Here is a 26,023-nt window from a genome sequence, read left to right as displayed (position 1 = left end):
GATCATGGGTTCATTTTGGGGAGGTCAAGTTTGAGATGTCTGCTAGACTTCCAAGTAGAGACATAGAGTAGGCCAGCCCTTTGGATTCAGGGAAGATGGAGGAGAGGAGGAAGAAGTGAGCAGAGTAACCAGAGGACTGGTGGAGGGAGTGTCAGCCCTGCTGACTGGTCAGGTAAGAGAAAGATGGAGCACAGACCTTGGGATTTGGGGGATGGGCCTATCCCCAAAGGCTTAGGCTGACAAAAGAAAGGTGTAAGCACTTCCTCAAGGCCATGGCCAACCTAGTTCTTTCAGCTGCTCTTAATGACTCTGATCACAATCTCCTGCAACTTTGTGTATGTGAGATGTGTCCACTTTGACACACACAGCTCTGGATCAAGAGTCAGCAAACTAAAGCCCTCAGGCCAAATTTGTCTGTTTCAGCAAATAAAGTATTATTAGGACACAGCCTTGCCCATTCAGATTGTCTAGGCCTGCTTCCACACTCCAGCAGAACTGAGTAGTTGCCAGAGACCATATGGCCTGCAAAGCTGAAAATATTTACTGTCTGTACTTTTAAAGGGAAAGTTTGCTGACCCCTTCTCTCCCTCTTTCACTACAGGAATGTCCTGTTGTTCTGTTACACAAGATATTTAATAGGACATTTAGGTGGCTCCCAATTTTTTTTTTTTGTTATTTTGAAAATGTTCCAATAAACATACTTAACTGTATTTCTTTGGGCTCATGTGCACACCCGCAAGTTTAATTCCTGGTTTGAAGGATATGAGCATTTCAGTTTTGGTAGATTTTGTCAAATTGCTCCCTAATGTAGCTGAAATGATTTACACTCCCATCAGCAGTGTAAAGAGTTCTCATTTTCCCATATTACCCTAAAACTTAGTATTGTGTGTTGTTAGACTTTATTAGTTAGCAATCTCTTATTGTTCGTAGATTCCTTTGGGTTTTCTGGCTGTGAATGATAGTTTTGCGCCTTTCTTTTCCTTGTTTTGGTACTCTGGCTGGCCCCTCCATGCAATATTTGCATTTTGTTCAATAATACAATTAAAAATTCTGTTCTTGGCTCTAAAGGGAATAATGCTTAACATTTATCATATAGTATGGTGTTCTACCATTAAGTATAATGTTTGATGCATGTTTGGTTTTTTTTTTTTTATTATTATCATTTTGAGAGAACTCAGCTAAAAAGCTATCTGGACTACTTTTTGTTTTTTGTATATGGCTACTCAGTTTGTCTATTTCTTTTTTAATTAGTCTTGGCAAATTATCTTTTACTAGAAAATTGTCCACTTCATCTAAGTTTTTAGTGTACTGGCATAAAGTTTATAATCTTATTTTTGTCATTTCTGCTATATCTGTAGTTATATCCCTTTTGCACATTAATGTTTATTTTATTGGTCTTTTCAAAGATCCAGCTTTGTTTTGTGGTACATACTAGTGCTTTTGTTTTCTATTTAATCTATTTCTGCTCTTCATTATTATCTTCCTTCCACTTTCTTTGGGTTTACACTTACTCCATTCTGAAATTCTTTGACATTCTGCTCATAAATTCTCCATATTTCTTCTTACCTAATACCACTGATAAGGTTACAAATCTTGTAAATTCTGCTTTAGTCCCCCCACCCCCCAAACTGGAGTTTTTATATGTATTCTCATTTTTAGTTTGACCTAAATAGTTTTCATTTCCATATGACTTCATCTTTGAGTAAAGAGTTTTCTAGAAGTGTTTTTTTTAATTCTTTAAAAAAAATTTTTTTTTAGTGTGTTTCAGTTTTTTTTGTAAATGTATTTATTTATTGGCTGCGTTGGGTCTTCGTTGCTGCACTCAGGCTTTCTCTAGTTGCGGTGAACAGGGGTTACTCTTCGTTGCGGTGCATGGGCTTCTCTTGCGGAGCACGGGCTCTAGGCGCGCGGGCTCAGTAATTGCGGCTCGCAGGCTCTAGAGCACAGGCTCAGTAGTTGTGGCACACGGGCTTAGTTGCTCCGCGGCATGCAGGATCTTCCTGGACCAGGACTCGAACCTGTGTCCCCTGGATTGGCAGGCGGATTCTTAACCACTGCACCACCAGGGAAGTCCCTAGAAGTGTTTTTAAATATCGAAAGATTTGGAGTTTATTCAGCTCTTGCTTGTGGTCAGAGAACACAGTCTGTATGAAATTAATTATCTGATTATCTGTTGAGATTTGTCTTGGGGCCTGGCCTACTCTATGTCTCTGCTTGGAAGCTAGCAGACATCTCAAACTTGACCTCCCCAAAATTAACCCATGATCTTCCCCTAAAATGTATTCTGTAATTTTCCCTGTCCCCATCTGTTGTCTTTGACTCCTTTGTTTCCCACATTCCCCACAGGTCATTTTTTATAAATGTTTCTTGTGTGCCTGAAAGTAACATATTGGGTTCAGGGTTCTACCAGGGTCAATTGATTAGAATTATTAATGGTATTAAAATCTTCTATATCCTTTTTTTGGCTGTTTGGTCTATCAGTTACTGAAAAAGTTTTTAAATCTCCCACTGTGATGAAGGACTTGGCAATTTCTCCTTGTATCCTGTCACTTTTGCTTCATACACTTTCAGCGTTTTTTTTTAACCTCTAACATACAAGTTCAAAATTGTTATATCTTCTTAGAAAATTGTTCTTTTCATCATTTTGTGTTGACCCTCTTTATCACTAATAATGTCTCTAGCCTTAAAGCCTATTTTGTCTGATTTTGCTATGGGTATATCTTTTGGTTAGTTTTTCTCTAGTATACACTTTTTTTTCCAACTCTTTACTTTTGGTGCCCTTAGGTTTTAAATGTCCTCTTGTAAACAGCATAGACCTGCATTTTATTTTTCTTGGCCAATCTGTTCATCTCTATTTTAATAGATGAATGTAAAACATTTTCTACCTCTGGTTTTGTACCATTTATGTACCATTCTTTTCACTTTGCTTCCTTTTTCTCCTTTTCTACCTTCAATTATATTTTAATACCCTCTACTAAACTTTTCTCTTTTGTGCATTGGCAGTTAAACCTTCTATTCTTTTAGTGATCTCTCTGAAGTGTTTGAAATACATACTTGACTTTACAAAGCCAGATAATTACCAATTATCTTTATTCTCCTCCTCTCAAATAAATGAAGCTTCTTAGAACACTTAAACTCTGATTACCCTCTCCAGTCCTGTTATTGTGTCCTGTGCTCCTTGCTCTGTACTCCACAAACTAATCGTTTTTCTGTCTAATTTCTTCTCTTTAGAGTTCTGAAAATTCACTACAAAGTGTCTGGATGAGATTTTATTTTTATTTATTCGGTTCTGGATTTTAAGTGAGGATCCTGGTCTTTAATCAATTGTGGAAGTGCTTCAGGAACTGCCTCTCCCACATTCTTTTCTCTCCTTCTGGAACGCTGATTGAACCTATTCTTCTCACCTTACCATTCCTGTCACTTCCTCTTTTATATGTTCCATCTGGCTTGTTTTCTGGCTAATGGCTTCCACTCTTTCATCCAGTTCAGTGATCTTCTCTTCTGCTGTATCTAATTGGCTTTCTTGCCTCATCCTTTGAGACTCGAATTTCGATAGCTCTATTTTTCAGTTCTAGAAATTCCTTCTAAAACCTTTATGCTCCTTTTTAGTGTCTTGCTCCAAGTGTCTTCATGTTTTATCCCCGCCCCCACCCCGACCACCACCTTTTTCTTTCTCTAACCATGAGCTCCACGAAGGCGAGGACGTTTGGTTTAGTGTTGTCATCCCCAGTGCCTCCTACCGTTCCTGGAACGGAACAGACTCTGAGTGAGCGCTGTCAGATGACTTAGTGACAGTGGGAACAGAAGGATGCTGTGCTGCAGCCTGGCCCCCCGCTCTCCCCGCCGCCAGAGCTGCGAGCCTGCTCTCCCAATGGCCTCGCAGGCTTCCTAGTCTCCCCTCAGCCCGGACCCCAGCCCACCGCACCCCGCCCAGCCCACCGCACCCCGCCCAGCCCACCGCACCCCGCCCAGCCCACCTCTGCGCAGGCCGTGACGTCACGGGACTGTGACGCGCCCTGGGAGCCCCCGCCCCTTCGCGGCGCTGGGCCGGGAATCCAAGCTCTCTGCGCCGTGACGTCACGGATCCGGGCGGGCGGACTTTGCGTCGGCCCAATGGGAGCGCCGCGCCGGCCTCCCCTTTAAGGAATGTTGTGACCTGACGTCAGCCGGGCGAGTTACCTCCCCGAGCCTCCGTCGCCGGGCTCAGCGCGAGCCTCGGAGCCCTTGAGCGCGAGGCGCGGAGCCCCCGGAGCCCCCGCACCGCAGCCACATCCCCGCGTCGCGCGCTCCAGAGCCCCGGCCTGCGCGCCCCGCCGGGCCGGCGCGATGCCCTCAGACCGGCCTTTCAAGCAGCGGCGGAGCTTTGGTGAGGCCCGGCGGGCGCTCTGCGAGCGCGGGGTGGGGGCGTGGGGGCTGGGGGGTGTTGACCGACCGACCCGACTGCTGCAGATGACGTCAGCTCCGTGACGTCAGGCTCGGCTGGAGCTGGACCCTCGGGATGGGAAGCAGGCTGGGGCCTGGGCCGGGGCCTCCGCCTCGCATCCCGGCCCTGTGCCCGGGCCTTAGGGCCCGACGGCTCCGGGGGCGGGGGCTTCGGGGAGGCGGGGTCGGGGCCGCCCCTCGGGCACTGGCGGGGCGGAACCGCGAGGAGGACCTCGGCCCGGCCTCATCCCCGACTGCTGTCTGCAGCCGACCGCTGTAAAGAGGTGCAGCAGATCCGCGAGCAGCACCCCAGCAAAATCCCGGTGAGTTCCACCGCCCCCTCCCATCCCCGCCCGGCCCAGGCCCCGCCTCGGGCTCACGCATCCCCCGCCCCGCTCCCAGGTAATCATCGAGCGCTACAAGGGTGAGAAGCAGCTGCCTGTCCTGGACAAGACCAAGTTCCTGGTCCCGGACCATGTCAACATGAGCGAGTTGGTCAAGATCATCCGGTGCGCGGGCAGCAGCTGTCAGAGGGGGATTGGGTCCAGCTGGGGTCAGGCAGGGGGCTGGGTCCTTCTGAGAAGGAAGGGGTGGGGGTGGGGCACGGGAACGGGTGCTGGGTCCCTGTTGTGGGGAGGTTGGGAAAGGTCAAGGTCAGGGCTGGGGTCAGTGTCCGGTCAGAGGTGAGAGCCTCTAGAAGGGCTTGGGATGGGTGTGAGGTGGAGGATTAGGATCATTTTGGGGAGCGGGTCAGGGCTACACTCGCCCAACAGCCAGGCCCCTCACGGTTGGCTTGCCCTCCCGTCCACCTCAGGCGCCGCCTGCAGCTGAACCCCACGCAGGCCTTCTTCCTGCTGGTGAACCAGCACAGCATGGTGAGCGTGTCCACGCCCATCGCCGACATCTATGAGCAGGAGAAGGACGATGACGGCTTCCTCTACATGGTCTACGCCTCCCAGGAAACCTTCGGCTTCTGAGCCAGCAGTAGGGGGGGGTTGGCTTGGGAGTGGGGGGGCCCTGTCAGGCTCTGCCCAGGGAGCTCCTGGCACCTGAACTGAGCTGCCTCTGCCCCTGCCCCTGGTGGGCTGGGCGGGGATGCCACGTCCTAGCCAGGGGGCACCAACCGCACCTACCCTGCCCCTGGGTGGATCCTGGCCTAGTCATGTTAGGGTTGCCCCTCTGGGTGTTGGCTGGGATGGGGGAAGGTTGGGAGCAGCCCCTAGCACCCCTGCTCTGTGTGGTTTGTCTTTTTTTTTAGGCCCCTGCCTGTCTGCCCATCTGTCCCTCCCTGACCTGAGGTGCTGCCCATGCCTGGACCTGCCCACCCCTGAAGGACTGGCCCCTGGCTCACCCAGTCTTGACATGGTGTATGGATCTGTGGTCGTTGTTCCTCTGCAGAATAAAGATTGCTCAGGCCTGCCTGGCCCTTTGCCTCCAGCTGCTTGGGGAGTGGGGAGGGCTGCCCTACACCATTCTCAGCTGGCCGGTGCGCAGACCCATGTTCTGTGGACTCAGAGCTCATTCGGGAAACCCACGCCTGGGTGTAGTGCACCATGGTGGTATTAGGGGCCAACCCCACCCCTTCCAGGAGTGCAGTGTGGTTCCAGGGTAGACATTTTCATAACAAAAAACATTTATTCAGTAGCCACAACCTAACAAACCCTGCTCATCTGCTTCTTCCCCTTTCCTGCTTGGGAGGGGGTGCTCCTTGGTGTGCAGAGCCACAAAGTGGGGAGTCCAAGTGGAGATGCTCCTGGCTACTCCCCACAGGCCTTGCTGCCAGCCTTGGCTCCTCACTGGTACCAGATATTTGTGACCCTGGACTCAAACCTCATCTGCCCAGGACTTCCCTGCTGGCAACTCTGGTTAGAGGGCTTGGCCCAGCTTCTGGCCCTTTCACCCCTGAAGTCCGTGCAGCCCTGTGCCCAGCCAGGCCTACTTGAGCACAAGCATGGCCTCCGTGCCGTCCTTGGTGGTCAGGTAGAGACCATGTGTGAGGTAGTACTCCCGCCGTAGGAAGGCATAGAAGTAATCAGAGATGAGCAGGATCTGGGGGGAGAGAGATGTGAGAAGCTTCATGATACCTCTCCCTGAACTTTGCATCTCTGAGGGGCTAGGTGGGTGTTGGGGAGACCCTGCCCAGGGACCCTGCACCTCAGGGCCTACACCACCCTTCAAGGTCTCACTGGCACCTCAGAAGTTGCCCTACTGCCCTTCCTCCTCCTACCATGGTCTATACTTCCATCCCAAGCCCTGGCCTGTGAACTCCAGACTGGTGCTCCTCTGTCTCACCTCCTGGGTGCCCACTGGCCCTTCCACCCCAGCCAAGTCCCCTATCAAACCTGCTTCTCCCACTGGGAACCCATATCCCCCTTCTTCCATCCAGGTGTTCAGGCCACAGGATCAACAGACTTGTCTCCTCCCATACGCCAAGCCACCAAGCCTGTCAGTTCTATTTCTCCCTGTCCCCGCAGCTACCACCCTGGATAAAGCCACTGTCATCTGAACAACAGTGGTCTCCTCTCTGGGCTTCCTGATCTCAAACCTCCCACCCTAGCAGCAGCGGTTGCTTTTTAAGACAAATCTGGTCATGTTACTTCCCAGCTTAAGGTCCTCTAAAGGCTTCCCATGGCTCTTAGGGTGAAGATCAAACTCTCTGGGGCTCTAAGGCCTTGCACTTGGTCCCTGCCCGTGTACGTGCTTCAGCCTCTGCCGTGCTCCACCTCACTCAGCTCCAGCCACACTGGCCTGTTCCCTTCCAATGCAGGATCTTTCTTTGCTGTTTCCTCTGCCTGGAATGTTCTTCCCCTTTCATCTAGTAAACACCTGCTTGCCCTTCAGGCCTCAGGAAGGATCACTTCCACAGAGAAGCCCTCCCTCACACCCTAGATTGGTTCTTGGTCCCATTAACTTTTATCTGGTAGCACAAACTCGTCCAAATTGCAGTTTTACATTCATCTGTGAGACTGCCTGATGACTGTGGCTCCTCCGCTGGCCTGGGCAGGGTCCCTGAGTGATTCTGCCACCATGGTGTCTGTGCCCAGCTTGGTCTGTCTTTTCTGTCTGGGCCTCAGAATAGAAAGGGCCCTAGCAGCTCAGCCCACCATCCCCCTCACTGAGGCGCAGAGGGGAACAGGGACTTGCCAAGGTCCCCCAAACACTGGGCCCGCAGTCTTACAATTCTATTCATCCCAAGCTCCCAGGACCTCCAGTGCCTGGAACAGGAGGGCCAGGGCCCAGCCCTACAGAAGGATGCGGGGAGAGGGGTTCACCACTGCAGATACCACCAGTTTTCAGGCACTTACAAGCCTCTCAGATTATCATCACCAATCACCTTGGCACAGATGGGGCGACGTAAGCCCAGAGCTGGGGGAGCACCTGGCTAGGGCCTTACAGCAAGACAGAGGTTGAGCCTGGCATCTCAGCCTCTGACCCCCAGACCCCTGTTCTGGGAAGCCTCTCTCACACTGTGCAGGAAAGAGAGCAAACCCACACCATGGCCTCAGGACAAGGACCTGCCATTCTGCCACCACAGGAATCCATCTGGAAGGCTGATGGTTCCCACCTTACAGATGAGGAAATTGAAGCACAAAGGGTTCAACAGTTGGCCTAAGGCTATACTGGGAGAGCTGGACTAGTGGCTATAACCCTGCAAGGCAATGTACCTGGGGCCCAGTGTGCTAAGGGCCCAGAACTCTGCCACTGAGGGTGTCAGAGCAGAGAGCCCAGGGAGCCCCTGAAGCCTTGCGCCGCAGCTGCCCATGGGGTGTAGTTACCACAGCAAAGGCCGCCCTCACCCGCTGCAGCCCCTTTCTCACCCAGGCCCAAGGTGTCAAGTCTGAGGAGGCGGAGCCTGGAGCTGCTGGGGGTTGATCCCCGAGCCAGGTCAGATGAGGGGTAGGTGCAAAGTCACAGTTCACAACAAAACAACTCCAATGTCACACATGATCAGCTGGTCAAATAGGAAGTCAAAACACTAGGTTATTAGTTTGAACCATATGAAACTGCCAATTTTGCAGATCAAAAACGGTTGAGTATTGACAATTTCACATGGTTCGACTTAATATAAAATGGAAAAAAAATCAAGAAATAGTAGAGTAAGTATACAATCTAGACGCACCAGAACAAATAACTATAGGACCTTAGGGAGCTATTCTTTTTCCTTGTAAGCCTTAACTTGGTAAATTATGTATACATGTTATGTTGATAAAAATAAAAATCCAATTAAAAACAATCAGCCGATAAATGATTGAATAAGTAAATAAATAAACAAGGGAGAATTCCTTTTGGAATCCTAACAAAAGAGTTCCAAATAATATATGTAGAGACTCTCCCCTTGGGAGGTGGAGCTTAATTCTTGCCCACTCCCCACCCCCTGCCCCCGCGGGTAGGCTAGACTTCGTGACTCACTTCCAAAGAACAGGGAAAGAGAAAATAGTAACTGTGCACTGGAGAAGCCTGGCAAACACTATCTTAACCAAATGATGAAGGGTAAACGGCATGAAGCGTGGCTAGTGTGTACTGCCTGAGCATTCCAAAAACCTAAAACGCGGCCTCATGATGAGAAAAGCATCAGACAAACCCAGAGGGGACACTCTACAGGATACCTGGCCACTGTTCCCCAAGACTGTCCACGTCACGAGAAATAAGGAAAGACAGAGTGTGAGCAGAGGACATGGGGGAGACGTGGCAACTAAGTGTAATGTGGTACCTAGGACTGGATCCTGGGAGAAAAAGAAGACAGTACAGGGAAAACTGGTGAAATCCACATCAAATCTGGAGTTTACTTAGTAGTAATGTACCAGGGTCAGTTTCTTGGTTTTGACAAATATACCATGGTAATATAAGATGTTAAAAATGTGGGAAACTGGGTGGGGGGCATATGAGAACTCTCTGTACTATCTAAAATTATTCCAAAATTTAAAAGTTTATTTTAAAAAGCAACATACTACTGTTATATGCAACAACATGAATGAGCCTCAAAAATATCTTGCTGAGTGAAAGAAGGCTTCAGGAAATGTGCATTAAGATTTGTGTTTTTCCATTAATAAAGGAAATTGAAGATGATGCAAAGAAATGGAAAGATATCCCATGTTCCTGGATTGGAAGAATTAATATTCTTAAAATGGCCATACTACCCAAAGCAATCTACAGATTTAATGTGATCCCTATCAAATTACCCATAACATATTTCAAAGAACTAGAAGAAATCATCCTAAAATTTATATGGAACCATAAAAGACCCAGAATTGCCAAAGCAATCCTGAGGAAAAAGAACAAAGCAGGAAGCATAACTCTCTCAGACTTCAGATAACATTACAAAGCTACAGTAATCAAAACGGCATGATATTGGCACAAAAAAAGACATATGAATCAATGGAACAGAATAGAGAGCCCAGAAATAAATCCACACACCTATGGTCAATTAACCTTTGACAAAGGAGACAAGTATATACAATGGGAAAAAGACAGTCTCTTCAGCAAGGGGTGTTGGGAAAGTTGGACAGCTGCATGAAATCAAAAGTTAGAACACACCCTCACACCACACACAAAAATAAACTCAAAATAGCTTAAAGACTTAAACATAAGACATGACACCACAAAACTCCTAGAAGAGAACACAGGCAAAACATTCTCTGACATAAATTGTACCAATGTTTTCTTAGGTCAGTCTCCCAAAGCAATAAAAATAAAATAAAAAATAAACAAAGGGACCTAATCAAACTTACAAGCTTTTGCACAGCAGAGGAAACCATAAACAAAATGAAAAGACAAGCTACAGAATGGGAGAAAATATTTGCAAATGATGTGACCGACAAGGGCTTAATTTCCAAAATATACAAACAGCTCATAGGACTCAACAACACAAAAACAAACAACCCAATTGAAAAATGGGCAGAAGAACTAAATAGACATTTCTCCAAAGAAGACATACAGATGGCCAAAAGGCACATGAAAAGATGCTCAACATCGCTAATTATTAGAGAAATGCAAATCAAAACTACAATGAGGGGCTTCCCCGGTGGTGCAGTGGTTGAGAATCTGCCTGCTAAGGCAGGGGACGCGGGTTCGAGCCCTGGTCTGGGAGGATCCCACGTGCCGCGGAGCAGCTAGGCCCGTGAGCCACAACTACTGAGCCTGCGCATCTGGAGCCTGTGCTCCGCAACGAGAGGCCTCGACAGTGAGAGGCCTGCGCACCGTGATGAAGAGTGGCCCCCACTCACCGCAACTAGAGAAAGCCCTCGCACAGAAACGAAGACCCAACACAGCCAAAAATAAATAAATTAAATAAATAAATTTATTAAAAAAAAAAAAAAAAACAAGATCCATAGGTGATGCATCTGGACACGAAAATTTGAAAAAGAAAAAAAAAAAAAACTACAATGAGGTATCACCTCACACTGGTCAGAATGGCCATCATTAAAAAGTCTACAAAAAAAAAAAAAAAAGTCTACAGAGAAGAAAAAGAAATAAAAGGAATCCAAATCAGAAAAGAAGAAGAAAAACTGTCACTGTTTGCAGATGACATGATACTATACATAGAGAATCCTAAAGATGCTACCAGAAAACAACTAGAGCTCATCAATGAATTTGGTAAAGTAGCAGGATACAAAATTAATGCACAGAAATCTCTTGCATTCCTATACACTAACAATGAAAAAGCTGAAAGAGAAATGGAAACACTCCCATTTACCATTGCAACAAAAAGAATAAAATACCTAGGAATAACCTTCCTAAGGAAACAAAAGACCTGTATGCAGAAAACTATAAGACACTGATGAAAGAAATTAAAGATGATACAAACAGATGGAGAGATATACCATGTTCTTGGATTGGAAGAATCAACATTGTGAAAATGACAATACTACCCAAAGCAATCTACAGATTCAATGCAATCCCTATCAAACTACCAATGGCATTTTTCACAGAACTAGAACAAAAAATTTCACAATTTGTATGGAAACACAAAAGACCCCAAATAGCCAAAGCAATCTTGAGAAAGAAAAACGGAGCTGGAGGAATCAGGCTCCCTGACTTCAGACTATACTATAAAGCTACAGTAATCAAGACAATATGGTACTGGCACGAAAACAGAAGCATAAATCAATGGAACAAGATAGAAAGCCCAGAAATAAACCCACGCACCTATGGTCAACTAATCTATGACAAAGGAGGCAAGAATATACAGTGGAGAAAAGACAGACGCTTCAATAAGTGGTGCTGGGAAAACTGGACAGCTACATGTAAAAGAATGAAATTAGAACACTTCCTAACACCATACACAAAAATAAACTCAAAATGGATTAAAGACCTGAATGTAAGGCCAGACACTATAAAACTCTTAGAGGAAAACATAGGCAGAACACTCTATGACATAAATCACAGCTAGATCCTTTTTGACCCCCCTCCTAGAGAAATGGAAATAAAAAACAAAAATAAACAAATGGGACCTAATGAAACTTAAAAGCTTTTGCACAGCAAAGGAAACCAGAAACAAGATGAAAAGACAACCCTCAGAATGGGAGAAAATATTTGCAAACGAAGCAACTGACAAAGGATTAATCTCCAAAATATACAAGCAGCTCATGCAGCTCAATTATCAAAAAAAACAAACAACCCAATCCAAAAATGGGCAGAAGACCTAAATAGACATTTCTCGAAAGAAGACATACAGATGGCCAACAAACACATGAAAGGATGCTCAACATTGCTAATCATTAGAGAAATGCAAATCAAAACCACAACGAGGTATCACCTCATACTGGTCAGAATGGCCATCATCAAAAAATCTACAATCAATAAATGCTGGAGGGCTTCCCTGGTGGCGCAGTGGTTGAGAGTCTGCCTGCCAATGCAGGGGACACGGGTTCGAGCCCTGGTCTGGGAAGATCCCACATGCCGCGGAGCGACTAGGCCCGTGAGCCACAATTGCTGAGCCTGCGCGTCTGGAGCCTGTGCTCCGCAACAAGAGAGGCTGCGATAGTGAGAGGCCTGCGCACCGCGATGAAGAGTGGCCCCCACTTGCCGCAACTAGAGGAAGCCCTAGCGCAGAAACGAAGACCCAACACAGCCATAAATAAATAAATAAATAAATAAATAAATTTTAAAATAAATAAATAAATAAATAAATAAATGCTGGAGAGGGTGTGGAGGAAAGGGAACCCTCCTGCACTGTTGGTGGGAATGTAAATTGATACAGCCACTGTGGAGAACAGTATGTAGGTTCCTTAAAAAACTAAAAATAGAACTACCATATGACCCAGCAATCCCACTACTGGGCATATACCCTGAGAAAACCATAATTCCAAAAGAGACATGTACCACAATGTTCATTGCAGCTCTACTTACGATAGCCAGGACATGGAAGCAACCTAAGTGTCCATCAACAGATGAATGGATAAAGAAGATGTGGCACATATATACAATGGAATATTACTCAGCCATAAAAAGACATGAAATCGAGTTATTTATAGTGAGGTGGATGGACCTAGAGTCTGTCATACAGAGTGAAGTAAGTCAGAAAGAGAAAAACAAATACCGTATGCTAACACATATATATGGAATCTAAAAAAAAAAATCGTCATGAAGAACCTAGAGGCAGGACGGGAATAAAGACACAGACCTACTAGAGAATGGACTTGAGGACATGGGGAGGGGGAAGGGTAAGCTGGGACAAAGTGAGAGAGTGGCATGGACATATATACACTACCAAATGTAAAACCGATGGCTAGTGGGAAGCAGCCACATAGCACAGGGAGATCAGCTCGGTGTTTGTGACCACCTAGAGGGGTGGGATAGGGAGGGAGATGCAAGAGGGAAGAGATATGGGGATATATGTATATGTATAGCTGATTCACTTTGTTATAAAGCAGAAACTAACACACCATTGTAAAGCAATTATACTCCAATAAAGATGTTAAAAAAAAAAAAAAAAGAATCCATCTGCCAGTGCAGGGGACACAGGTTTGAGCCCTGGTCCAGGAAGATCCCACATGCCGCAGAGCAAATAAACCCATGTGCCACAACTACTGAGCCTGCGCTCTAGAGCCCACGAACCACAACTACTGAGCCTGAGTGCCACAACTACTGGAGCCCACGTGCCTAGAGTCCATGCTCCGTAACAAGAGAAGCCACCGCAATGAGAAGCCAGCACACTGCAACGAAGAGTAGCCCCCGCTCACCGCAACTAGAGAAAGCCTGCACACAGCAACAAAGACCCAACACAGCCAAAAATAAATAAATAAATAAATTTATAAAAGAAAAAGAGAAAAAGAGAGAACAGATCTGTTATCAGAACAGTGGATCACTGGAGTTAAGAGCAGTGATTGCCATATGGGAAGTACTACCAAATAAATGCTTACTGTATCTCCCAAGCTCCTTTGCAATTAGTGAGTAAGTTTTGGCCAGTGGAGTCTAAGCAGAAATGTCATGTGGCAGCCTCTGGGAAACTTCCTTATGAGACAGCATGTGTGAAGTGTTAGCTGTTCTCCAACCAAATCACCTCAGTTGTAAATGTTACCATTTAGACCATTGGAGCCATGCTTTCTAAAACGATGAGAAATAAGGAGCTTGAGTTCCTGATACTATGGAACATGATACCAACTTTGGACCACCTACTCAGATATTTATTTGAGGGAGACCTAACATTCTGTTTTGTTTACATCACTGCCTCCTCTTCCATCCTCCACTCTGATTCTTTCAGTCAACCAGACCTAAGTGCAAGTAATACATGTAGTTGAATGGGTGCCCAGGGAAAACTACATATTTGAATAAGATTCAAATCAAACAGGCAGATTTTTAAATTATTTAATAAATGTTTTTCTAACAACAACAAAAAAAGAGACATGTACCATAATGTTCATTGCAGCACTATTTACAATAGCCAGGACATGGAAGCAACCTAAGTGTCCATCGACAGATGAATGGATAAAGAAGATGTGCCACATATATACAATGGAATATTACTCAGCCATAAAAAGAAACAAAACTGAGTTATTTGTAGTGAGGTGGATGGACCTAGAGTCTGTCATACAGAGTGAAGTAAGTCAGAAAGAGAAAAAAATACCATATGCTAACACACATACATGGAATCAAAAAAAAAAAAAGGTTCTGATGAACCTAGGGGCAGGACAGGAATAAAGACACAGACATAGAGAATGGACTTGAGGACACGGGGAGGGGGAAGGGTAAGCTGGGACGAAGTGAGAGAGTAGCACTGACATATATACACTACCAAATGTAAAATAGATAACTAGTGGGAAGCAGCTGCGTAGCACACGGAGATCAGCTCAGTGCTTTGTGACCACCTAGAGGGTTGGGATAGGGAGGGTAGGGGGGAGGCTCAAGAGGGAGGGGATATGGGGATATATGTATACATATAGCTGATTCATGTTGTTATACAGCACAAAACTAACACACCATTGTAAAGCAATTATACTCCAATAAAGATGTTAAAAAAAAAAAAGATACACACTCCCCTATGTTCACAGCAGCACTGTTCACAATAGCCAAGACATGGAAACAATCTAAATGTCCATCGACAGATGAATGGATAAAGAAGATGTGGTATATACATATATATATGTACACACACACACACACACACACACACACACACACACACACACACACACACGATGGAATACTACTTAGCCATAAAAAAGAACGAAATAATACCCATTTGTAAGTCAGAAAGAGAAAGGCAAATACCATATATCACTTATATGTGGAATCTAAAATATGACACAAATGAACTTATCTACAAAACAGAAACAGACTCACAGACATAGAAAACAGACTTGTAGTTGCCAAGGGGGGGGAGGTGGGGGAGGGATGGATTGGGAGTTTGGGACTAGCAGATGCAAACTATTATATATAGAGTGAATGAACAAGGTTCTACTGTATAGCACAGGGAACTATATTCAATATCCTGTGATAAACCATATTGGAAAAGAATATAAAAAAAGAATGTAGGGACTTCCCTGGTGTTCCAGTGGTTAAGATTCTGTGTTTCTATTGCAGGGGGCATGGGTTTGATCCCTGGTCAGGGAACTAAGATCCCGTATGCTGCACAGCGGCCAAAAAAAAAAGTATATATATATGTAAAACTGAATCACTTTGCTGTACAGCAGAAATTAAAAGAACATTGTAAATCAACTATACTTCAATTAAAAAATGAAAAACATTGTGTTTTTCACTGTATACAAATTTCACATAAGAAAAATATAAGTAAATACGGAGCTCTGGTTAATGATATACATACCGACATATCTGACAGGAAATGTACTGATGTGTATACTTCACTTTGAAGTACATTACAAAAATAAGATGGATTGAGAAATGGATAATTTGTGATTATCCAAGTATAGTAAAATGTGAATGGTGGAGTCTAAGTCGTAGGTATACAGGTGTTCAAGGTTAAATCTTTCAACCTTGCTGTGTGTGTGAACCTTTTCATAATAAAGTATCAGGGGAGGGTGGCATGGAAGGAAAGAGCCCTGCGTGCTGGCTTGGTCTGTCTGGAACCGAAAGTCACTAGTCCTGAGTTGGTGCCCTGCCCCTGTCCCCAGGGAAAGGGCATCTTGGGGACACACTGGTCTTGAGGAGGTTTCACTCTCTCGGAGGGAAGTCCCTAGCGGTCACAGGCTGGCTGAGACAACCTCTTCTGACCTAGAGGCTTTCCATTTGTGTTGAGGAGAAAGGATTTCCCAGAGGCCCTGGGATTCAGCCAACACAGCATCTGCAGACTCAGCACTACTTTGCCCAATCTGGGCAGGGAAAGTTGGGAAAGAAGCAGTGGAAATAGCATGGGCAAGTTAGTGGCTGTGTGACCCTGTATAAGTCACTTCCCCTTCCCTAAGCAGCATTTTCCTCATCTGTAAAATGAGTGATAAACTCTAGTTTATTACTTACAATGATGGCTCCCCTAGTCCTTGCTCTGTCCCTCTGTGCTTTCAGAGACCTGAAGAGCAGCCCATTCTTTATTTTATTTTTTTAATCTTTTAATGGTTTTAATTTGAAAACAAAAGTGAAAAATGTTTTTATGGTATAAAAAAACCTAGTTGTGGGGAGTTCCCTGGTGGCCTAGTGGTTAGAATTTGGCTCTTTTACTGCCGAGGCCCGGGTTCAATCCCTAGTCAGGGAACTGAGATCCTGCAAGCCAAGCGGTGAGGCCAAAAAAAAGAAAACAAAAAAACAAAACAACACAAAGCAAACCTAGTTGTAGAATTTTCAGTTTATTATATGAAAGTGAAAATTACATGATTTAGGGACTAAATGCTTTCTAGGGTAGTTAGTAGTTATAACTCTAATGGTCGGTCTCTGAGAGAAAAGAGAAAAACACCTAGCTCTGATAAATGCTGTCCATTATTACATTTTCTTCTTATTAATAAAAATGCTGATAATACTCAGGCATTAATTTAAGCACTTTACATGTGTTAAAACAGTTAATCCTTGCAATAAACCTTCACAATAGGTACATTATAATTATTCCATCTTATAGATGAAGAAACAAAGGTTCTTCAAGTAATTTGCCCAAAGTCGTACAACCAGCAAGTGTCAGAGGCAGGCTTTGAACCCAGACCATCTGGCATCAGACACTGCACGCTTACCCACACTGCTGGACAGCCTCCCTACTCTAGGGATACTTTCGGAGCAGCCCATTCTTCAAAGCTGCCCTCACCGACAGTGGCTGAGCCCTTCGGCCTCTCTATCGCCATCAGCCACCAGGTTCCACCAATTCCCCTCCTCAGAATTCCAGCTCAGCCCCCTTTTCTCCCTCCCACTGCCCCCTCTTGCTCAAAGGCCTCCCTCATCCTCCTGGTCCCTGAGGGATCGTCCACACACACACACACACACACACACACACACACACACACACACACACACACACACACACACACACACACACACACCACGAGAGCCCGTCACTTGCCCGCTCAGCAGCCTCCAGTGCTCCCCTCTCCCTGCGCCACACCTGCGGGTCCCCGTAGCCCTGAACGCAGCCTGGTCCTGCAAAAGCTGTGTAGCCACACCTTGGTGCCTCTGCCCATGCCCTGCCCGCAGGCTGGGACGACCCTTCCCGCAAAGGGCTCCTTCTCATCCCTGGAGAGGCAAGATCGCCATCTCCCACACCCAGAGTCTTCCCCGACTCCACACTCAGTTATGCGACCCCTGAAGCGAAGTCACTTCCCATTGGCCTCCCCACCAAATGGGGTGGCATCTGCTCCAGCTCTGTGGCCCCAGACCCAGCATGGGGCTGGCGTCTTGGGAGCAGTTTGCTGATCCCCTCCCAGGGCTCAGTCAGACCACATTCCTCTCACTGGCAGCCATGAGGGCTCCAGGCTCCCCTTGGGGCCATGACGAAGATGAAGATTTATTTATTTTTTGACCACACTGTGCAGCTTGCAGGATCTTAGTTCCCTGACTAGGGATCGAGCCCAGGCCCTGGCAGTGAAAGCGCCGCGTCCTAACCACTGGACCACCAGGGAATTCCCAGAAGATGAAGATTTAATGGGGCAGCTGATAAAAGGGTGGCCAGGGACAGAGAGGGGTAGATCAGAAGTGGAATGAAATGGTCAGAACACGCTCCACCACAGGGTGGGAGTGAGGAGAGATGGAGAAACCAACATCTGAGGATCTGCCCTGGGCCGGGTCCCTTAACAAAAAGCACATCACTGAATCTTCACAACACCCTGGGGTAGGGCTCATAAGCCCCACTTCGAGATGAGCAAACTCAGAGGTTAGGGTCTTGCCCAGGGTCACCCAGGAGTAAGTGACCACGTTTAGGCTGCAGTGCCCATCCTGCCTGTGTGAGGCCCGGAGCCTAGCCCTTCCCTTGACCCCCACGCCCTTCTCAGGGGTCTGTACCCACACTGCCGAGTCCTGCTACGGCCCCATGCTCACGCTTCGTATCCACCCTCTGTCACTTAGCCAAGGAGAGAGAGTTTCTTGAGAAAAGGCGAAACAAGCGTCCGAGACAACAGAGCTAGCAAGGCTGTTAATGCAGTGTGTCTAGAAGCCACAGGGCTCGGGATCACAGCCACGGCCGACACTGGCCCCTGGGCTGCAGGGCCCTGGAGAAGCAGGTGCTGTCTCCCCAGGCATGTCCCGGTTCCCCCGGTCTCTTGCTTGTGTTGGAGATGCTGACACTTGACAGCCCACGACTGGGAGAACTCACGTGGTTGTCACCACTGGCAATCAGAGTGCTGCATCCTCTGCCCTTTGCTGCCTGGGATCTAGGAAACTGGGAGCAAGTGGGGCTGACGGCTGACCTGTGGAGCTGGATGGGGCTTTGGTGTGACTTGCCAACTCAGGCCTGAATGGACATGCGTGCGAGGAGATGGTGGAGAAACAGACCTCCACTCTCTAGCTCTAAAGATGCAAAATAATAGGGAAATCACTAGATCTCAGCCTCAGGGTCTGGGAGGTCGCAAAGTAAGATCATAGCTGGCTATGAAGGCAATTATCATCTAGGTGGCACTTTTCAATTCATACAAGTTTTCCCCACTCACTTCCATACTCCCCACTCACAACCACCCTTCTAGGCTGAGGAAACAGAGGCTACCAGCCCCTCTCACCAGGTTCAAACAGCCTCCCCCCTGTGCTCCAGGTTCCAGCTCAAAGCCCTGACCTCTTCCCCTCCTGGCAGAGGGAGGTTTGCAGAGCATGAATCTTTATTGTTTTTTGGCAGCACTGTGCAGCAGGTGGGATCTCCGACCAGGGATGGAACCCGGGCCCCCTGCATTGGGAGCACAGAGTCTTAACCACTGGACCGCCAGGGAAGTCCCAGAGCATGAATCTGATCTCAGTTGTCTTCACTTAAAACCGAAAGCTCAGCCTGGTCCTCAGCACAACGAGGCCCATGAGGGCCTTGTGGCTCTGACCACTGTTGTCCTGAAATGGCCTCATTCCCTATCCGGTGGCATGTGCCCGTCCTACAGAACTGCCTTCCACACCAGCTCACTCACGGGCTCTCTCACCCCCAAGTCTTACCACCTAGAACCTGGTTTGACCCTACACGTCCCTCAGGACTCCACTTAGAGGCTGCCTCCCCCCGCCCCCGAAGCTTCCGTAACCGCCAGCTCTGAGCTCCCCAGGCCGAGTTTACCCCGTTTATAGCACGATCACGCTGCCCTGGCCCTGCCTGTTTCCTTTTCTTTCTCTCCCACAGATGGTGAGCTCCTTGGAAGCAGGACTGTGTCTCATTCACCCCTAGCAGAGTGCCTAAAAACCCGAACGAACTTTTTGGCCAAACCAATATTTGCAAATCCATAAATGAGGTCCAAGGAGTTATGTGACTCGCCTGAGATCCAGTGAGCTGGGCAGGGATGGGGCTGAGAGTCATTGTGGAGTTCGGGCCACTGAAGCCCAGGCCTTCCTGCTGGCCTTGACCCCCTGTGTTTAGCTTGGGCTTTTCACGTCACTCTTGCTGTGGGGGTAGGAGAGGGAGTTGGGAAGGGCCTGGGAGAGACAAGCTTGGGATGCTGAGTGCTGAGCTAAAAGTCTGAGGACGGGAGGGACAAAGGAATGAACTAAGACCTCGACAAAATGCCACCAGCTAAGAAAAGCAAAGCAAACATGCACAACCAGCTGGATGAGGACGAGTGTTCCAGCCTGGGCCACTGGCACCTCATGTCAGGAGGAACAAATCTTCCAGCTAGGGCCATACACAACCCACGGGAATGAACCTGAAATTACCCCCTGTCTGTCCACAAATGCGGGCTCCACGCCACTGAATCACTAGCGATCTGCCCAACACGTCCCCACGCATTTCCTCACTGGTCCCTTCCCGAGAATGACACACCAGGCTAATGGAGACGTAATTCCAGGAGACACGACTGCGGTTTCACTTGTGCTGGAGTGAACGAGCAAGTCCTGAGCGGGGCCCAACGTGCCAGAGGGTTGGTGCCCAGACCTCAGGGCAGAACAGCCAAAGCAGGGCCAGCCCAGTATCTATGGGTCTGCACCACAAGGACGGGGTCGGGAGTGAGGAGGCAGCAGCTTGTGGAGCGATCCAGGCCCTGCTGGGAAGAGCAGAGGGGAGCCACCAGGGAGTCTGTTTTGGAGGCAGACATGAGCAGGAGTGGGGCTCTTGGGGCCTGGATGAGAGTGGAAGGGGGTTCTGGCTCTGACCCCCCAGGAATCCAGCAGGAGGACCTGCCACAGGCCCAGCTCTGACCAACACAGAGACTGGAACTGGGAGGTCACGGTCTATGTGCAATTTTGTGTGAGATCATTGGTTAGAAATTGTGGTTTCTGGTCATTCCTTTCTTCTGGGTGTTGGGGATACAGTCGTGAACAAGACAGGCCTGGGGGCTGCCCCAGTGGAACCCACAGTCTACTGAGAGGGCACAAGAAACAGGGTATCAATAAACACACCGCTCCGCAACTGCGTGACTTCCCAGCCTCAGCTGCTTCATTCGCATCTGAGATGATAATAGCAGTGCCTCCCTCAGAGGGCTGTTATGAGGATTAAGTCAATTCTACATCATCATAAAAAAAAGGAAAACAACTTGAAGGGCTGTCAGTAGGGGAGTAGCTACATCAGGTGTGGTGAGTCTGCACATGCAGGACTGAAACAGGAAGGAGCTTCCTCTCATGTTCCAACAAGGAGAGAGCATGGAGATGTTCCATTAAAAGGAAAAAAAGTCATACTTTCATCATGCTGCCAACAATAAAGCACACACACAGATAAAACTCCTCCTCCATGAGCAGACGAGGTCACGTCAACACACAAGGAAAGGTCCAGAAGGCTGGACAAGCACAGGATCCAAAAGATTAAAGGGATCACATGGGCCTGGTCCCTAGTAAGAGTTCTTTAAACATGAGCCACTATTAATTATAAGTTTAGGGAAAGATTTCCTTATGTTACCTGTTTTTAACTTGAATTAGGGTAAGTGGGACATTTTACCTTACTCTTAATAAAGCTAAATTTTAAACATTCCTTTTTGTTTACATCTAATCCTAGATGACCATTATCTTTCTGCTGGTCTCTGACGTGCAGAAGAAAAGGGTTTAAAAAAAAAAAGATGAGGAGGATTGTTCTCCTTCCCTCGGTTTCCAGGCCTGAATGTTTCCTTAGGAATTTGCTCTGGGTATTTGACGAGCACGTTGCTCAAGCTACTTCCCATGTCAACATGTGTCAACACACAAATCCTCTTACCCCCGAGAGGTGGGGTTATCACCTGCAACCCTGAGAGGTTCAATCACTTGCTGAAGGTCACGCAGTGACGGAGTTGGGGGGGGGACCACGGTCAACCAATCCATCTAATCCTGCCTTCTCCTTCTCTCTCTCACATGTACGTGTGAGACACACACACCCTATGCATCTATGGATGGTTTACTGTTGTCATTTCCTGGTTACTGACTCTCAGGCACAATTATAATTAGCAAATGATCTGTGCCACAAGCACAGAAAAATATTTAATGGCCCCAGAGGAAGGATGGGGCCTAAGTCACTGGTTTACCTGCCACTGTCATTAAAAATTACTGATGATTTTTTCTATTATGAAGCACGGAACTGACCGACTCAAACAGAGCAGGACTTAAAATCTCCGGGCCGAGATGTTCTCTACATTCAGCTGCGGACCCAGCAATGATGAGCCTGACTCTGGACGCCTGCTGAAAATCTGTACTCATCTGATTCCCAGGACAGCTCTGATCTGTCTTGTCCAGGGAGGGGAGAATAAGGACCAGGTGACTAAAAGGCACCGCTGCAGCTAGAAGAGCTGAGAAGAGCAGGCTGTGGGGCTTGAGGACACACTCTGAGCGCCACACGCCTCACCGGAAGCAATGACTGTAGGTTAGACGGAAGCTGCGCTGGATTGGGCTGTGGATGACATGCAGGGGCTTCACTGGCCAAAGAGACCAGGTTCTGGCAGAAGTGAGAGAAAGGTTGGGGACAGAGCTGCCATCCCTTGACATTAGCCAGTAGGGGTGACTTGGCCCCCATCCTGCCCACTTCCTAGACCCTCTCTCCCTTCCCCTCTCTGAGTCTAGAAGGCCCAGCTCCTATTCCTCATCCCTATGGCTTTCTCTGACCACTCAACAGGGAAGGTGATCTTGTTGCCTCTGGATTCCTCCAGCGGTTACACTCTCCACATTTGGCCATTAATCACATGATGTTCTCCCTGGCTCTCTTTGGTTCATTCAATCATTCCACAAATATTTGCTAAACAACTGCTCTGTGCCAAGCACTGATCAGGTGGTTGGGGACCCTGCAGTGGGTAGGAGAGGCGGATCTGTGCCTTCATGAAGCTCACACGCTAGTGGGAGAGGCAGAGAGAGAAGCAGGTAAATAATGTGGAGTTGCAAATTGGGTAAGTGCTGTGAAGGAAACAGATAGGAGGCAAAGAAACAGACCGTGGGGTGGGGAAACCCCAAAGAAGGTCTCTCTGGGGAGGTGACATTTAACTAAAATTCTAAATGTCTATTTGCACTCTGTGGCTCCCAACAGGCCGGAGGGCTGGGGTAGTATAACCCTCATGATGAGGGGTGCTCTTCTAGCTCAGTTAATGCTCCAGGACGAGGATGTGACTTGAGTGACTGCCTTGGTGAGTAAGTGCCCCTCTCTGATATACCCCTTTAGTGATCTGGCAGCAGCAGCAACAAAGACCAAAGCCAGCAGTCCCAGAAAGCATTTGACCCAACAGAATTGTCTCTGGCTCAGAGCACAAAGCCAGACCCGAGCAGGCCGATGACACAGGTGTGCTGGATGTCTGAACAAACTGCCAGCTTATAGGCACCTGGCCCGCTGCTGGGAGGTCTGGAGGCTGGTATGACCTGTCTGAAGGGCAACTTGGCAAAATCTGCCAAAACGTACAATGCTTATGCCCTCTGACCCAGCAAATCCCACCACCTGGAATCTATCTGAGAAAATACTGGCATGTGTATACAAGAGTATGTGGAGGGATATGCAGGGCTCTTCCATTTATAATAGTGAAATCACCAGAAGCAACCTCAATGTCTATCAGTAGTGGCCTACCCAGTCATAAAAATCACAGGACATCCTACCACAGGAGGGATATCACAGAGCTGTTAAAAAAAATGATCTCAAGGTGAGATCATTAAGTGAAAAACAGCAAGTCAAAGAACAGTACTTAGAGTGGGATGTCTTTGTGTTCGCATATGGACTCAGCTGTCTGTAAACGCACAGAGGAAGTCTGCAAAGACACAGACCAAACCGATTCTAACGATCACATCTGCCCTAGGGTGGAAAGGTATGGTACCCAGGCGAATCTTTACTTTTCATTCCATATGCTTCTATTTTGTTTGACTTCTTTTCCCTGGCAATAATGAATTCATGTGTTATTTGTATGATTAAAAATACATTTTAAAGAGATTTTTGAAAAAGATAAAGGACAATGCCAAGAGATCAACTTGGTTTTTCTCTATAGCTCAGCCACTAAAACCCTCCATCTACTTGCCCTTGGTCCCCACCCCCAGCCCCATCCCCCTTTTTCCAACAATTCAGTTTCTCCTGCCTTTTTTTTTTCTCCTGCCTTTGATGGCACCTGACAACTAACTTGCAAACATCTCTCATGCCAATTTCAGAAAGCCTTTTCACATAAAGGCAGCCCTAGGTAAAAAAGCTGTTATCTGGCAAGTTCCATGGATACTTCCTAATCACTGCAACTTGTATTCCTGACCCACACTCAACACTCATGACCTGACAGCAAGCTGTGGACTATTTCAGTGGAGCTCGCCAAGCTGCCCAGAGGCCCAGGGCAGGCCCAATGCCCTCACATGCCAGTCATCACTTTCAAAGGAAAAGTAAGGGGATTTCAGCAAGACAGAAGAGCCAGAACAACCTTTTGGATTTATTCAAGGTACTAAGTTGCATCCTGCAGATTTCTGTTTGCGTGGACACAGGTAGGAGGGGCTGAGCATCTGCCATCAGTAACCTGTGTGTGTGACAGCAGAACAGACCCCCTGGCCTGGTCCTATCCAGGCTACAGCGCCCTCCTCCATCTCTCTTCCTGCTGTGCACAAACCAAGATAAATAGCTGGACTGGACATTAGTTGTCCAGAAATGTCCATGCAGGAAATACCAGACCCATCAGTCATTGCAAGAGCCCTAACTCCCTTCTTTTTTCCCAGCAGCTAACCTTGGAGGCAAGAATCTCCCTGGGGATTATTCCCTGGCATCACTGGTCTTTCAGGCGAGCCTTGCTTCCCATCCCGTCCATTATGCACAGGAAATGCCAGGCTGTGCCAATGACAATTGAAATGGTAAACGGTACAAGTGATTCTCATAAGACCTTGACTCGACAATTAGGACAGAGCTGACATGAGGGAACGCAGCACAGTGGATGAGGGGACTTCAGAGAAGTTTGCTAAACCACCTGCAACAGAATCTCTGGAGAGCCTGTTAAAAACACAAATTCCAATCATTGTGCCTGGGAGCAGGATCAGGGAATCTGCGCTTTTTTTTTTTTAACAATCAAAGCCATGTAATTGTGACAGTTGTAACATAACCACAGGATTTAAAACATATTAACAGGGAATCTGCATTTTTTAACAAGCTACCCCCAGTGATTCTGATGCTGAGAACCACTGTCCTATGGCACCAAGGGAGAGGCTCTCCCTGGACCAGAGGAGGGTCGGAGCTCCTTGCTGGTACTTCTCATTCTGGGACCCCCTCCTGCTACTCCCAGCTGCACAGTTTCTGCTCCAGACGTACCCAGCAGCTAGATCAAACTATTTCTCATCTCTGCCTTTGCTCTTGCTGCTCCAAAGTCTGGAAGGTCTCCCCTCCCCTTTGCCTGTCCTCCCCGAGCCCTCGCACGCTGCACTCACTCCAGGGGCCGCGCAGCCCAGGCAATTACAGAAAGGGGGTGGCCTCAGAAACTGAGCTTTCTTCTGAATTTGGTTCTTGGCTCCTCCAATGACCTTGGGCAATCGACAACCTCTGTGAGCCTTGGTTCCCATTTGTAAAATACGGGTAACACTGTCTCACAGGCTTGCTGTGAGAATTCAGGGCAATAAACGTTAGCCAAATTCAGCTTCCCCTGCTGCTCTCACTGCCCTACCTTCTCTATGGGACCTCATTCTCATCCAAAACCCTATTTGGCAGAACCCAGGGCCCAGGTCGAATGTCTGAGGCTACAAAATGAATCCCTGTCCCTGTGCTGCCCTTGACTCTTACCTGCCCAACGTTGAAGGTCAGTGTGATGGCATAAAAGAAATTGGAGTTGGCACTTCCTGCATAAATCCAGAGGTGCCACAGGACAGGGAAGAGCAGGGAGCAGGCGATGATGATGCAGGCGAGGACAAATATGTTTCGCAGGACTGCAAAGACAGACGGTCAGTTAGCCCAGTGCTGACTCTCACTGGGGCCCTTTCCTGGCAGTGACGGCCCTGCAGGACACAGTGGCCCATGAAAAGCGTGGTGTAGCCCCTCCCCAACACACACAAACTCAGAGGCACCGGGGCGCCAAGATGCAGACCTCAGACCCTTGGCAATGGCTCCTCACACCCAAAGCTGGCGAGAGGTCCTAGATTTGGACTCTACCTCCCACTGTGGGCTCGGCTGGCTAGTCGGCAACGCTGTGAATGCCTCTGGGCACTGCAAGGAGGCGCTTCAGCAAGACACTGCCCT

At 47.7% G+C, this 26,023-nt stretch overlaps 2 protein-coding genes across 8 annotated transcripts in view; one reads left to right on the top strand and one right to left on the bottom strand.

Annotated features, from left to right (window-relative positions):
* The first annotated feature begins 4,141 nt into the window (after window positions 1-4,141).
* MAP1LC3A (microtubule associated protein 1 light chain 3 alpha) lies at window positions 4,142-5,847 on the top strand. The gene is made up of 5 exons (XM_082358949.1): window positions 4,142-4,366; window positions 4,690-4,745; window positions 4,825-4,931; window positions 5,237-5,406; window positions 5,681-5,847. Exons 1-4 carry the CDS (start codon window positions 4,327-4,329, stop codon window positions 5,397-5,399), a joined length of 366 nt encoding a protein of 121 aa, XP_082215075.1. The 5' UTR covers window positions 4,142-4,326; the 3' UTR covers window positions 5,400-5,406; window positions 5,681-5,847.
* A 186-nt stretch (window positions 5,848-6,033) lies between these two features.
* Window positions 6,034-26,023, bottom strand: part of PIGU (phosphatidylinositol glycan anchor biosynthesis class U) — a 103,101-nt gene continuing 83,111 nt past the window's right edge. For 4 of the 7 annotated variants that reach the window (XM_082358899.1, XM_082358896.1, XM_082358894.1 and 1 more), the window contains 2 exons: window positions 25,571-25,713; window positions 6,034-6,471 (listed from right to left, as the gene is read on the bottom strand). In XM_082358899.1, coding sequence (XP_082215025.1) covers window positions 6,455-6,471; window positions 25,571-25,713 — 160 coding nt within the window. In that variant the 3' untranslated portion in view covers window positions 6,034-6,454. Of the gene's footprint in view, window positions 6,472-24,221; window positions 24,791-25,570; window positions 25,714-26,023 lie in introns of those variants that run through there. The other 3 variants (XM_082358898.1, XM_082358897.1, XM_082358895.1) reach the window with 1 other exon arrangement.

Source organism: Balaenoptera borealis (genome assembly GCF_965194805.1).
Source record: "Balaenoptera borealis genome assembly, chromosome: 16".
NCBI classification, from domain to species: Eukaryota; Metazoa; Chordata; class Mammalia; order Artiodactyla; family Balaenopteridae; genus Balaenoptera; species Balaenoptera borealis.
Note: the sequence above shows the minus strand (reverse complement) of the source record. Positions and strands in the feature narration are given on the sequence as shown.